General features: G+C 34.5%; 1 protein-coding gene and 1 pseudogene across 5 annotated transcripts in view; one reads left to right on the top strand and one right to left on the bottom strand.

The window, feature by feature from the left end:
• Positions 1–15,258, bottom strand: part of LOC105044346 (very-long-chain aldehyde decarbonylase GL1-11) — a 60,758-nt gene extending 45,500 nt beyond the window's left edge. For 2 of the 5 annotated variants that reach the window (XM_073257102.1, XM_073257101.1), the window contains exons 1-2: positions 11,929–12,068; positions 11,414–11,524 (exon numbers count right to left, since the gene is read on the bottom strand). In XM_073257102.1, coding sequence (XP_073113203.1) covers positions 11,414–11,524; positions 11,929–11,931 — 114 coding nt within the window. In that variant the 5' untranslated portion in view covers positions 11,932–12,068. Of the gene's footprint in view, positions 1–11,413; positions 11,525–11,928; positions 12,200–12,290; positions 12,404–14,410 lie in introns of those variants that run through there. The other 3 variants (XR_012141285.1, XR_012141284.1, XR_012141286.1) reach the window with 3 other exon arrangements.
• LOC140857742 (uncharacterized) lies at positions 1,902–7,563 on the top strand (annotated as a pseudogene).
• Positions 15,259–15,482: the final 224 nt, after the last annotated feature.

The raw sequence follows: 15,482 nt of genomic DNA, 5'->3' as shown, positions 1-15,482 counted from the left end.
TTTTTGGCACACAGCTAAAATGTGTGAACATGGATATTTGTACATGCTCCACTTTCCACAAGAATATTTTCTTTCAGCTAAAGTAACAGTATGAAAATTTTTTCCACCTCGTAATCCTGTGCTTGCTCTCCTTGTAAGCACTTCATATATGCCTCTTTGAAGGTTGAATGCTGTTATTCGATGCTGATTAGCTTTAACTTGATCTTTAGCAATCTTAATTGCAACATGAGGAGTAAAAAAATTATTTGAATTCTCCTCTACATATCTCAAGACTTGGGCATGCCTCATATTGAAGTATTTTACAAGATAATAAAATATCATTGGAACACAAGCTGTAATTGATACATTTCTAGCTCTTCGTAAAACACTGTTAAAAATCTCTGACAAATTTATAGTTAAAACACCATAGCGCAGGCCATCATCATGTGCCAACATCTATTTCTCCTTTTCTAACTCAGACAACCAGCTCCAAACCTTTTCATTCACTGTTCTGATCCTACTCATGATAAAGTTGAACTTGCGAACTTGATGAATGCTTCCTGCTTGTCATACTGCTCTTTTCAGCTGCACATTTTTAAAATGAGTGTTGAAATTACTGCAGATATGTCTTAAGCAGTATCGGTGATAGGCACGTGGTGGCTCCATCCAATAGACTCATCTGTGATGGCATTTAATATACCTGGATGTCTGTCAGAAATTAAGCATATTCTATTTTTATCTTTGACGATATATGTTCTGAGCTAAAAAAGAAACCAACTCTAACTTACAGTCGTCTTCTCATCCACAATTGCATATGCTAATGGAAATATCTCATTCTCTGCATCAATTTCTGTTGTAACTAACATCTCATCTTTAAACTTTCCATATAAGTGCATGCCATCAATGCTGATTACAGGACGGCAATGTGTAAAATCCTGGATAGATGGTTTGGAAGCTCAGAAAATATAATTTAAAACTCGGATATTGAAATTCGCAGTTTAAAAAAAAATTCATGAAACAACTGTACCAGAATTTGTATGTTGAAGTATAGCCATATAATAGGGTAATTTAGCATAAGATGGCTCCCATTCTCCATAAATATCAATCAATGCCTTCTGCTTTCCACACCAAGCTTTCCTATATGACACTGTATATTGAATTTGATCATTAACGGTTGCCACAATAGCTTCAACTTTAACATCTGGATCTTTCTCAACAATATATCGGACTAGTGTACCAATCATCCTTCCACTGATATATTTGTGGTATTGACTCAACCCTGTAAACAAACAAGTGTAAGGACCCTCATATTTTGTGATTTGAAAATATCCATATTTTTTCAACAATGCAGAACGAAGTCTCCATTCACAATTTTGAACATTATCTGATGATGTACATCGTACGGACCATAATTTCAAATGCGACTGAACTACATTGTATGTCCGATGCTTCATAATGTGATAAAGATCAATAGCTCTCCTTACATAATTTTTACTCTCAAACATTAGACTTTTAGAAAATTCAGTCATCGAGGAGTCCCAAAACTGACAGTCAGAGTTCAATCTTCGATCAGCACTAACACAACCACCATCATCTAAATTTATATCATTAAAAAATTATAGAGATTCATGCAAACAAGGTTGAGGTTCTCCCACATTAATATTAGGCTGAACATCTTCATCATCATTCTCATTTTCACCATCATCATCATTACTGCTACAGTCCTCATCCATCCAATAGTCTTCATCTCCGCTTTCATCTGACTCAAAGCCTAGATTATCAGAATTTATTCCACCAACTACCCAGTCGTCTCCCGCACTTACCACTACTTCTAGCAAAGGAGAAGTAACCATAGCAGAAGACACAGAAGAAGTCACCATAGGACTTTGAATAATTGAACAACTAGGGCCGGTGGTAGTAGAATGTTATTCTGCAAATATGGCCTCAACACTATCAGTTTGCACCATAAGAGTTACGAAAGGTGAGGAAGGCCCAATAATATTGTCTGCTTGAGTTAAAAGCCGACTATAGTATCCAAAGCTCGGTACATCTTCTTTTTCAATATATAATTCTAAAAATTGACATTCTGAATATTTCAAAGAAAAAGTCAGCATTTCTTCGACATCTTCATCGTCATCAATTGGAACTAAGATATACTTGCTCTGCATTAACTGTCCCGACAGATTAGGAGATTTTCATTTCAATTTTATTTCATATTTTTCTTTGTCTATAGGAATACTGCTGTATAAATGGTCCAATAATTCTTGACATGATAATGATGAAGATACTCTAATCATCCGATTTACAGGGTGACTGTACTACACACCAGTTTCGTCATTCTGTATCATACTATCATAATACAATAGTACATGAACCCGAGTACTGGCCATTTTCTCAGAGAAATCTATGACAAAATCAAAATCAAAAAATTTAGTATTACTAATTATTTTATCATTTCAAAAGATTTATATGATAAATGCATCATATTATCAACAAATAGGTACAGATAGATCCTATCCCATTCAAAAATTGTATTAATTATATAAGTTAATTATATTAATCAAACGATACGCAATAGGGACTAAAAGAAATTTTGACAGTATTTTTCTTTAGTTCTCCCTATACGACTGAAAATATGTGAGAAAAACTAAAGAAAAATACTATCCGAAATTTCTCTCGAATCCTCTGCATATCGTTCGAATAATATAATTACCTATAGAATTAAATGCAATTCTCAAACTATCCAAACTGGACAATCAATTGACCAATGTATATATTTTACGGTACCCATATAAAAATATATAATCAAATATATATTTTATACGAATATCATAGAATATCCTACATTGGTCAACTGATAGATCTACGGTTCCACGAAATGCAATATATTTTAAAATTCTTAAATTAAGATCAAATCGAATTTTAAAACAAATCCGAATCTAATGAGACAAAAATAAAAAATAAAAAATAAAAAATAATGAGATAAAAATAAAAAATAAAAAGATCGAAATAGAAGGGCACCGTAGAACCGCACGGGCCGCCGTCGGGGGCCCACCGTCGGGCCGTACGGGGCAGAGCCGGGGGCCCGCCGCCTGGGGCCCACCGTGGGGCTATCGGGGGCCCGCCGCTAGGGGCCCACCGTGGGGCCATCGGGGGCCTGCCGTTGGACCGTGCGGGCCCACCATCAGGCCGCGCGGGCCCACTACCGAGGGCCCACCGCGAGGCCGCTATCGGGGGCCCACCGCAGGGCTCCCACCATCGGGGCCGCTGCGGGTGGGGATATTGAGGGGCGGCCGGCCAAGGGAAGGGAAGGGAAGGGGCGGGTGGCCGGCCAAGGGAAGGGGAGGGGCAGGCCGGCCACTGCCGGCCCACCGTCGAACCAACGAAATGGGGGGGCGCGTGAGCCCGCCGTCGGTCGTTTGTCGCCGACGGGCCAAGAAAAAAGAGGGAGAGAGAGAGGAAGAGGAAAGAGAGAAGAGGGAGCTCACCACTACCGGGAGCTCACCGTCGTGTCGTCGGGAGCTCGCCACCGTGCCGCTGTGCTGTCGGAGAGGAGAAGAAAGACGCGGAGAAGAGGGAGACGTCAGAGAAGAGAGAGAAGATGGAGGGTTTTTTTTGGGGGGTCTTAAGCTAAAAAAATATCAAAAAGAATGGTGTTTTCAAAAATATCATTTTCTTTGGCATTTTTATTTCAATTTTTTATTTTTTTATGATATTTTTTATTTTTTTAATTTTTTTAGTTATTTTTATATGATTTTTTAATAAAAAATTAATTTAAATTGAGGAAAGTAATTTGAAATGATAATTTTTATTTGAATTAAAGTTAAAATTTTTATTTTTTTTATTTAAAATTATAATTTTTATTTTTTTCTCATTTTTCCCTTTTTTCACTTTTTATGATATTTTTTATTTTTTTATTTTTTTTGGAATTCAAATTAAAATTTTTACTTTTTTAATAATTTAAAATTTTAATTTTAATTTTTTTTCCATTTTTACCCTTTTTATCTGTTTTTATGGCATTTTTTTAAATATTTTTTTCCTTTATTTGGAATATTTTTTAAAAAAATAATTTTAAATGGAGAAAGTAATTTAAAATGATATTTTTTATTTGAATTAAAATTAAAATTTTTAATTTTTTAAATTTAAAATTATAATTTTTATTTTTTTTCTCATTTTTATTTATTTTTTAATGATATTTTTTATTTTTTTATTTTTTTAAGTTATTTTTTTGAGATATTTTTTTAAAAAAATAATTTGAAATGGAGAAAGTAATTTGAAATGATGTTTTTTATTTGAATTAAAATTAAAATTTATATTTTTTTAAATTTAAAATTAAAATTTTTATTTTTTTTATTTTTTCTTCTTTTATGATATCATCTTATGAATAAGGGTTTTCAGTTGAGAAAACAATAGTTACATAATTAAATTAAAAATATTCAGGGCAGATTTTCTCTTTTAATAAATGAGTTGTTTGTGAACTGAAATATTACAGAGTTATTGAAAACCATGCAGTATAGAGCATCAAATGAGCATAGGAACTAACAAAAGGATATTACTTGGATGATCTCAAATTAAATGTTCATACATCAAAGGTATCCAGAGCCATGGTATTTAGGCAAAAAACATCATATAGTTACTTTAAAATTTAAAGAGAAAAAACCCCCTTGACCGCCTCGAGTTATCCTGATTTGCACATGGATGCTCTCGACTATAAAAACTTGCGACTAGATCCTTCAAGTTACTTGAATGATCCAATTTGACCTTAACATCCATCTCCATCAGCCAAACCTTAAGGTTGTATTTGGTGCATCACCAAGCAATCTTGGAAGATAATCTGGATTGCCTTCAAGATAGATTGCCATCATTAAATTACCAGTAATGTTAATTACTATATTTGGTACATGTAGATAACGTTGCAGTAAAATTACTAAAAATCTTGATTGACATGTTTGGTATGACAATCAGATTACCAGTAATATGAAATAAAATTTCTAAAATACCCCTTAACCTTTTAATAATAATATTATATTATATTATATTATATTATTATATATAATGATATTTATATAATTATTATAATATAATATAATATATTCTAATATAGTATATTATAATATTATAATAAACTATTATAACATAATATATTATATTATATTATTTTATTTTAATAATAAAATAATATAATATATTATACTATATTATTATATATTATGTTATATTAATAAAAGATATTATTATAATATATTATAATATTAACATATTAATATATTACAATATATTATAATATAATAGTATAACAATATAATTAAATATAGAATAATATTTAAATAACATATATTACAATATATTAATATAATATATAATATTATATGATAATATAATAATAAATTATTATAATATAATATAATAAACTATACTATTATATATAATAATATTATATTATATAAATATAAAATATTAATACAATATAATATATATTATAATAATAATATATAGTTACATAATATTAATGATATTTATATAATTAATATAATATAATACATTTTCATATAGTATATTATAATATTATATTATGATATTATAACAAACTATTATAATATAATATATTATATTATATTATTTTAATATATTATACTAATATAATATATTATAATATAGTATTATATATAATAATATTATATTATATATTATGTTATATTAATAAAAGATATTATTATAATATATTATAATATTCATATATTAATATATTATAATATATTATAATAAAACTCTGTTGTTAGAATCGTACGAGTCGCGAGTTGACTCGTACGATTCGCGACGATTCACGACATAGCCGAGTCGAACCGGAATGAAAAATCGAGAAAAGAGAAGAATTGCACCTGAATCGCGAGTCCATCAGCTAAATCGTGCGACTCGAGGAATCGTCCGATACCGTCAAGTCGGAAAAGGTAGGTTCGGTGGTGGTTTCTCGCCGTTTTTGGAAGCCGAAGAGCCAAAGAATCAAAATAGCACGAGCAAATAAAAGAGATTTCTTACCTTTGAACTCTTCTCTGGTTGCTTCAAGCTTTCGAAGACGACGGCAAGAAGAGGAAGAGGTCACGTGAAGCTCGAAGCCTTCGAAGCATCACCGCAAGTTCACCGTAGATCTGGGAGGTTCCTCTTTCCCGTTGCTTTGTTTATTTCTCTTCCTCGATCTCTCTGTTTCTTCTTTCGAGAAGTTTTTTTTTTTTTGATCAAACCGAAGCTTTCCAATCCCTCTGTTTCTCCCCTGTTTCTCTTGGCTTCACCGAAGCCACCTGAAACCCTCCCCTATTTCTCTTTCTCGAAGCCGCCCAAAACCCCCCGTTTCTCTTCCCCGAAGCCGCCGGAGCCTGCAAGCCTTTTTTTTTTCCGATCAGATCGGAGCTTTCCTTGTCCTTTTTTTTTAAAGCGGGACTTCTCTCAAAGCTTCGAGACCGAGAGGCGAGAGGAGAATGGGGAGAGGTCCGTGACAGTCCCGTTCCGTTCCGTTGCCACCAACAGAACGGAACGGCTTGTTTCTCTTTTTTTTTTTGACTTTAGATAAATACTTATCCACTTAAAACCTCACCCAAAAAAATAAAAAAATAAAAACAACAGTAATAGTAAGATTAGTTTTTTTTTGACAATTTTTTTTACCAATTTTTATTTTTTTAACAGGAATTAATTTACATACTTGCAATGGAATTGTGTATTATTATTTTATTGAATAATGGCACCTAGAAAAAAATCTAAAGTTGTAGATCCCACTTGAAATCATTGTAAAAAATTTGATGATAGCAAAGGAGGCGATGGAAATCGATTACATCTAGTATGCAGTTATTGTAACAAAAGTTTTTAGGGAGGAGTGAATAGAATGAAAAATCATCTTGCGGGTACACATAACAATGTTTCTCCCTATACTCAAGTTTCTGAAGAAATTCAGAATTTTTTTAAAAATTTGTTGAGGGAGAAAGAAATAGAAAAAAATTTAGGTGATGATGTTGAGTGCTTTGAAGTAGATGAGCCAAATGCAAAAATAAGGAAGGAAACTATAGATTCATTTATGATGAAAGGGGAAATGTATGTAAACAACAGACAATGAATGAAATGATAAAAAAAAGAGAACCAGTTGTTAGAGATATTTGTAGATTTCTATATGGACATGCATTGCCATTCAATTTGGTCAAAAACCCTTTATTTGCTCAAATGATGAAATCTGTTGGAGAGTATGGAAGAGGATTGAAACTCTCTTCTTATCATGTAGCCAAAGTTACTTTCTTGAAGAAAGAGGTGGAAAGTATTAATGAATGTTTGATAAAATATAAAGATGAGTGAAAAAAAATGGGATGTTCAATCATGTCCGATGATTGGACTGATGAAAAAAGTCGATCTATTACTAATGTTCTTGTGAATAGTCTAAGTGGAACGGTGTTCTTCAAATCATTGGATACCTCTGATGTTAGTAAGGATTCAAATAAATTGTTTGAATTGCTTGACAGCTTAGTAGAGGAGATTGGAGAGAAAAATGTAGTTCAAGTGGTGACAGATAGTGCCTCTGTTTATTTGGCGTGGGTAGTCTCTTAGAAGAAAAGAGAAAGCATTTTTTTTTGTCTCCATGTGCAGTCCATTGTTTAGATTTAATACTTAGTGACATTGAAAACATTCCAATTTTTTTTAATACACTTGACAAGGCAAGGCAAATTACAGTTTATATTTACCGCCATACATGGGTTCTTAGTTTGTTTAGAAAATATTCTAAGAATAAAGAATTGACAAGATCGGTGGTTACTAGATTTGCAACATCCTATCTCACTTTGAAAAGCATACTAGATAGGAAGATTGCTTTAAGGACTATGTTTGCTTCAGAAGAATGGATAAGGAGCACTTATGCATGTAAATTTGAGGCTAGAAAAGTTCAAAAAATTGTATTGAGTGATAACAGTTTTGAAAAGCTACAAAATATTATTTGAAGTATGTTCTTCCTTTGGTCAAAGTGTTGAGACTTGTTGATGGAGATGCAAAACCGACTATGAGTTATATTTATGAAGCAATGGATAGAGCAAAAGAATAAATTGGCAAAAATTTCAACAATGTTAAGAAGAGATATGATCAGATTTGGGAGATAATTGACATTCGTTGGGATTTGCAACTTCATAGACCACTTCATGCAGCAGTATATTATCTTAATCCCAAGTCACACTTTTTTTAATTTACATTATTCCATTAGTAAATTTTATTATTTTAAATTTAAATTTATTTTTTGATTCTTGATCTTTAGGTTCCAATATGATCCTAATTTTAATGCTGATGTTGAAGTAAAAATTGGATTGTTTAAGACAATTGAGAAGATGTATCCAGATGTTGAGACAAGAGTCATCATTGATTCACAACTTGAAAAATTTAAGAAGACTGAAGGTTTATTTGGGATAGACATGACGGTATCAACAAGAAATAAAAAACAATCAGATAATTATAATTTTAATTTTATGAATTCATTTTTACCTATCACATTTAATTTTAATTTATCTCATTTTATTTGTCTAACTCTATGGTGGGAAAGTTTTGGAGAACAGTGCAAAGAACTTCAAAAGCTAGCAATTCGAGTACTAAGTCTTACTTGTAGTGCCGCTGGATGTGAAAGAAATTGGAGCACATTTGAACATATTCATTCCAAAAAAAGAAACCATTTGGAGCAACAAAGATTGAATGCCTTGGTATTTGTCAAAAACAATATTCAACTTGAGATGAGACAATAAAAAAGACAAGAAAATGGGGAGACATATGATCTGATATATTTATCAGATATAGAATCAGATGATGAGTGAATAACTAAGCAAGAAGAGCCATACTTACCAGATGATGTGTCTTGGTTGGATGTAAATGAATGTTTTAATGTTGATGAGGGACCTAATAACAGAACAAGGAAAAGAGGTACGTAAATTATTTTCTAATTCTTTTTTTTAGTTCTTAATTTTTAAAACAATTGCATTATTTTCTTATTTGGCTTTGTTGATTCTTAAAATATTTTTGTAGGACCAAGAAACTTAAATCTTGATAGTAAAGGTAAAGGGAAAGAAAAGGTTGTTGAGGAAGATATTGAAGTGAGAGAAGAAGATGAAGGTAACGAGGAAGAAGAGAAAGAAGAAGAGAATCAAGAGATGATTATGCTTGAAGATGATGATGATGACAACGACGGCGGCGACGGTGATGATGACATTAGCCTTGAGGATGATTGTGATGACTGAAGATTCTATTAAATTTTTTGAGTGAATAGTGAATTAGTGATACTTCATTTTTATTTTTAATTTATATTTTAGACTTAGTATTTTAAACTTATCTATACTTTTTGGACATCTTTTTGAGTATTCGTTAATGAATAAATTGGTATACATTTTGATTGTGCTTTTTGTTACTGAATCTTACGATTCGAGTCACGATTCAAGTTAAGGCATAGACGATTCATGAGTTGAATCCTGATTTGACAACATTGTAATATAATAATATAACAATATAATTAATATATTATTATATAGAATAATATTTGTATAATATATATTTCAATATATTAATATAATATATAATATTATATGATAATATAATAATTAATATAATATAATATGATAATATAATATAATATAATATAATTTATTGTTATATATAATAGGATTTATATAATATATATTATCATATACTATATTATTGTAATATAATATAGTTACTATAAAAATATAATAATAATATAATAATAATATATTATATTATAATATATTATATCATATTATTATATATAATAAGGGAAGGGTGAGAGTTGCCGGGGTAGGTGGTGGAAAGATGGGTTTTGTGTGATTTTTTTTAGAGATAATTTTGTCCAAAATTTTTTTTACAACATTACCAAATAAATGATAATCTAGAGAGCCATCTCTCCCCAAAGCAATCCAGATTACCTTCTGAGAGGCAATATGGATTGCCACTCAAAAAATATACCAAATATAGTAACTTGATGGACCCATTTTAAATTGTCAATAGATTGCCAGCTACCAAATGCCACCATCCCATGATAACCCTCACGTCATTTAGTGAAGGAGGAAAAAAGAGATGGAGCTGTGCTTGCCCTCTCCTCGACAAAATGCCACTCTGACTCTGCTTCCCTTGACCCCCTCCACCTCCTCATCCATAGGAGGGTGGGTGATGCTTCGAGCTCATCTTCTCGGCATCTTTTCCACATGGAATGCCACCTCCCCCTCCGCCCCCCCCCTCCCCCCCAACCCCCGGGGACCCCCCGAGCCTACCTTCTCCTTCGACAACGGGATGCCAGCAATGGTGAACAAGTTGGAGGCCACGGAAGGAAATGATGTCCTAGTCAACATCAACGCCATGAAGAGGGCCATCATGCTCCTCCACGGCAAGACTCTCCCCCAGCTCTTCGTCACCATGGTGGGCTCCCACACAATTGCCAGAAAGCTCCACCATGCGGGAATTATGCTCCATCCTTTATGCTATGCAGTGTTCCTTTGACATTGACTTGAACAGCATCCCTTTTTAACCAAGCCAGCATGACTACAACAAATAAAATACTTATGAAAGTTATATCATTTGGCTCGGACCCAGCTTCTTTCATCTCTAAGAAGAGACCAAGGGCAGCTACACCATCCCTTTGCATCTCATATCCATTTATCATCACACTCTGTGTGGTTTCCTTGTCTTTCAAGCGACCAAACAGCTCTGTTGCAGTTAATATACTTCCACACATTGCAAACTTGCACAAAGAGAAATTGCTCACAGACATGTTCTTCACAAAGCCCTCATAAGCAGCGAAACCCAACACACATTATGCTAAATCTAGAGCTTTCTGGGAGCCAAATCTCTCTTAGGCATATTATTAGACACCCTTTTGATAATTGTGCTATGGACAAAGAAGAGTTTCTTATCTCTTCCAGTGTTTGATTTAGGGACAGGCAGTAGAATATTGTTGGTAGAAGAGACAGGCAAGAGGTATTTTCCCAAATTTAAGATGGGGATGGACTTAAGGATAAGGGAAAAGAATTGAACTTATGTAACTTATTCAGATGACAGAGTCAAGGTAGATGACAGTCTCTTAGTTGAGGGCTAAAAAAATATTGTGCTAAATGCATTATCAAAACTATACATCATTGGTGAATGTTACATGTATCAAACTCGGTCTATCCAATTCATAACGGAAAAGCAGAGTCTGCTATACATTAAAGAAAACAAAGGTCAATATATTAACTGAATATGATAAATATGAAAATAAGAACTCATAACAAGAGAGGATATATGAGATGGTACAAATGTAAACATGTTTAAGATATTCAAAAACTTGCCAATTGCAGCATGCTATCCACCTCTAAGTACCAATTACATCACAAAAACTTTGATCATAATTTCTTTGAATGACAATTTTGAAGGAAGATACCTTTCCATGCCTCCTGCTGGCTCTCTTCATGTTCATAAACTGGCTGTGCAGCCCAAATAAAATATCCTCCAGCTCTAAGCATTCTGTTGACCTCAAAGAGCAGAATTCCATCTTCACCAAAAGTTGGAAATTTATCAGCACAAAGAAGCCAAGCAAATGTTAGCAGTCACAACTTTACTCTTTTTAGAATTATATGTTTGAACTTTAAAGCAGGTATAAATTTCTGAACTCAACACAAAAATGCCGAACACTTTATGGTCCTTGTTGTGAAGGTACCACAGAACATGTCATGCAATTGAAAGTTGGCAGAGAATATACATCAATCTCAGCAAGTTTAGAGATAGTGCAGATATATATCCATCAAGAGCAGTCAGACTAGTGAAGAACAGAATACAGTGCTTGCACTGCATTCTAGTGCCCTTATGAATACATGTAAGAATAATTTAAAGATCTTAAGGCTTAGCATAAAGGGAAGAGTGATATTTAGGTTCAATATAAAAGGAAGAATGACATACCATCTCGGGTCCAATTTATTCGACATCTTGAACAATGAATTAAGTCAAATGCCTGGCTTGGATACAATAACCGTCATGTTGCAAAAGCTGCTATCATTGCTGGCACACCACATTCAAGTGCAAATTGAATCTGATTTTCATGAACATCTTTTGGAGCAATAAACAAGCTTGTGACATTGCGTGACAATATAAAAGCACCAAAACTTGCCACACCACACCCAACATCCAGGGCAACTCTTGTATGAGTACCAAATGCCATATCTGGGACCATCTGCATGTTTATGTGAGGAGTAAGAAATACTGAAGTCAGATAGACAAGACGAATATTAGTTAAAAACTAGATATTTCGAACATTATGTAACCTTAGAAATCTGATCCAAGTGTTGATTGGCTCCATGTATAAACTGGGTTCCACCACCTGGAAATTTGAATTTGTCTTTATCTCTTGAAATCCAGTTTTGCCCTCCTTTATCTTCTACCAAGTGTGTATGCGGTAGATTGTTATGCCATATGTGTGATAACATTTTATTTTGAGACAAAAGAATAGCATGTCAGAGTTAAAGTCTTCAGATAACAGCAAGATCTTCCAAAAGTAAATTGGATCAATAATGTGGACTGTATGATTAATCTTATGGAGAACCACTGATTCTTACATGTAGCTCAGTGATACTTCCAGTGACACTTTGATTTGAAGACTACGGTACGAGCTTCAGCTATCTCCTATTATTTTCTGAGATAAAAGTGTTGCATTTCCATTGACACTTTCAAAGCTACTTAGGAGTCAAAAAAAAAAAAAAAAAACTCTGAATTCATGGCTGCAGCTTGCTCAAGGCTACTCTAAAGGAAAAGAGATACAGGTATAAATTTAAACTTAAGATACAGAAATTTTATAAAAAATTTGTGGCTCCCGTCATATTCAGTAAACAAAGTTTGTTACTCCTCTAGCAAATTACATGACTGCCTTGATGAGGTCGAGTTGGTAGCCACAAAATGTCACTTTAAGAATTTTGATCGTGAGGTGCGAGAAATGCTTGCAGCAGCAGAATTAGGAGAAAAACAACAGCCATATGGCTAAATTTTAAGCAAAAAGAGTTTTTAAATTGCGCATAATGACTTTTTCCAGGTTTCTTTTTCATAATATTTTGATGTCGAATTTGGTGACTTGGGTAGCTGACTACCTTTGGACTATATAATTTACTTCTCTACAATTTTTCCATTGGACCATTGTTCTACATATTTTGTAAATTCCAACTTCTTGGTTCACTTGTTAGTTTTGGATCTCACACTCCAAAAAGATGAATTTAGCTTTCAGAAGAAACCCATACTCAAAAATGAGTATTTATTTTTTTTAAAAGAAAAAACATAGATAGCATTAGCCTTCAACAAAGCCAAAGTAGTTCAGTGTTACCAGCCTCTCCTATTACCTAATGCTTAAGTATAAACCAACTTCTTCAATTTTCTCTCTTCAAGACAACAACTTTAAGAAGGTCTCCCACTGGAGAAGGCTAACTTCATTCATGCTCATGCTATGGATGGCACATATGATTTTGCAGGAGTTAGCACACTTCATCACTTTGAATAATTAAAAAAAAAAAATGTGTTTATATTAACTGAGTTTCTGTGTTCTATGCTGTAATTGTCAGATGCAACAGATCTGTTTATCTTCAATGTGCTGCCTTATCAGAGCATAACATGTCTAAAAAGTTGCATTAGTTGAATTCTGATCTGGGGCCCTTATCAGAGTGGACACGGGCTTATCAGAAGACGATACATGCTCAGAGCCCCTTCCTTTTGAAAATGGTTGATGTGTATTTTGGAGGCATTGTAGTCAAAGATATTGACATGTGGCAGTTTAAAAAAAAAATCGGTTTATTAGGTAGTCAGGTTGGCTCTGGTAAAAATTGCAAGCAAGAAAGTTACCAAAAAAAAAATGCAAGCAAAAAAGACTTGCGACAATAGGGGATAAAAAGGAAAAGGTGGGAGCATCAGAACAGTCGAAGCATGATCAGTAAACTGAGTAAACTAATTTTATAGTGTCAGAATAGTAATCAGATTTTAGTGCAATCCTTACTTCCATTGTATTACTTTTTGAAAGATCAGACAAATACTACATTAAATTAATTGAACTTCTCTTGTAGTTTGCAAGTTTTAGATTTTAAGTCCTCTTAATTCAGGCACTTAGAAACTGTTCTAGTTGCTTAAACTTCAATCCAATTAGTCGAAATTAATCAAACAGCATAAGTGCAATTTGCTGCTTGGAGCTACGGAATGTCTTGGCATTTGCAGAACTCAACCAAAAGGTACAAATTGGCCAAACAGATCATACTTCCAAAGTCACGGGCTTCAATAATTAAATTAATCGAAGCAAAACTACAACAGATTAACAACACTGAAGGAACCAGAAAAAAGAACGCGTTGATGTAACACGATAGATAGATTTATTGACAAATGGGGAAGAGAGTGCCACGGAGAAAGAGAATACCTCGCCTCTGCTTCTAGGCCATAGAATTGGAGTCTTATAATTCTTCGGCGCAGGAACCAGACAATCCAACCCTTTTCCTTCTGCTGGACAGTGCCGCTCAAACTTCTCTCCTCTCTCAGTCGATTTGAGCTTCTTGGTCTCCTCCTCATTATCCAAGCAAGGAATATACTCACTCATGCTCTTCGGACAGAGGTGAAACGTCTTAATCTTAACCCTGGCCCTCCCCTCCACCTCCACATTCCCATTCCCCATCTCGTTCCCCTCTCCCCCATCGTCATCCACCAAATCCGGGTCGAACGACCCCACGTCGAAGTCCTCCCTCATCGTTCCATTCTCGTCCACGATTCCGACCCTCTCCGGCGAGAGCGGGGGCGGAGGAGGAGGCGAGGGAGAGGAGGGAAGCGCCTCCGGCGACTCATCCTGTAGTGGCGGTTCTTCGGCGGCGTCGGGTGCGAGGAGAGCGGAGACGTCGAGGGCAAGATTGGCGTTGGTGGAGACGGCAACGAAGGGGGAGTGGCGTTCGCCGGCGGCGGCGCCGGTGTAGAAGACGAGCTGGGGGTAGCCGGCGGACCAGTGCCGGCCGAAGTAGAAGGAGACGATGGCGGTGAGGGCGAGGACGGTGATCCTCACGAAGAGCGGCCTGTGCAAGACCTCTCCCAGCTCGCGAAGGCCCTTCATTCTTCCATTCTCCACGCAACTCTCTGTGCTTTCGCTAGGGAGAACGGGAGGGAGCGAGGGCTTTCGGATCAAAGTTGAAGAGTGGACGCGGCGGTTCTTACACAGGCGGTCACCGCTGGATCATGTTATCTTTTCGAGCTTCATCGCAGCATGGACATGCATAATCAAATTTTTATTGTCCTTTGGATCTGACAATATGTTAACTGGAGATTTGCATAGAAAATTCTGATCTGACCTAAAAATATACTGCAATGATTTCTATTTTTACTGCATGCGCCCTTCTTTGGATCACCAAACTCTGGTTATAAACATGTCTGATGACTTGGACCTACATGAGCGAACACTATTTGAGGCACTTAGATGATTTCTTATATAATATTAGGTTATGTAACAA

Source organism: Elaeis guineensis, chromosome 5 (genome assembly GCF_000442705.2).
Source record: "Elaeis guineensis isolate ETL-2024a chromosome 5, EG11, whole genome shotgun sequence".
Taxonomy (NCBI): domain Eukaryota; kingdom Viridiplantae; phylum Streptophyta; class Magnoliopsida; order Arecales; family Arecaceae; genus Elaeis; species Elaeis guineensis.
Note: the sequence above shows the minus strand (reverse complement) of the source record. Positions and strands in the feature narration are given on the sequence as shown.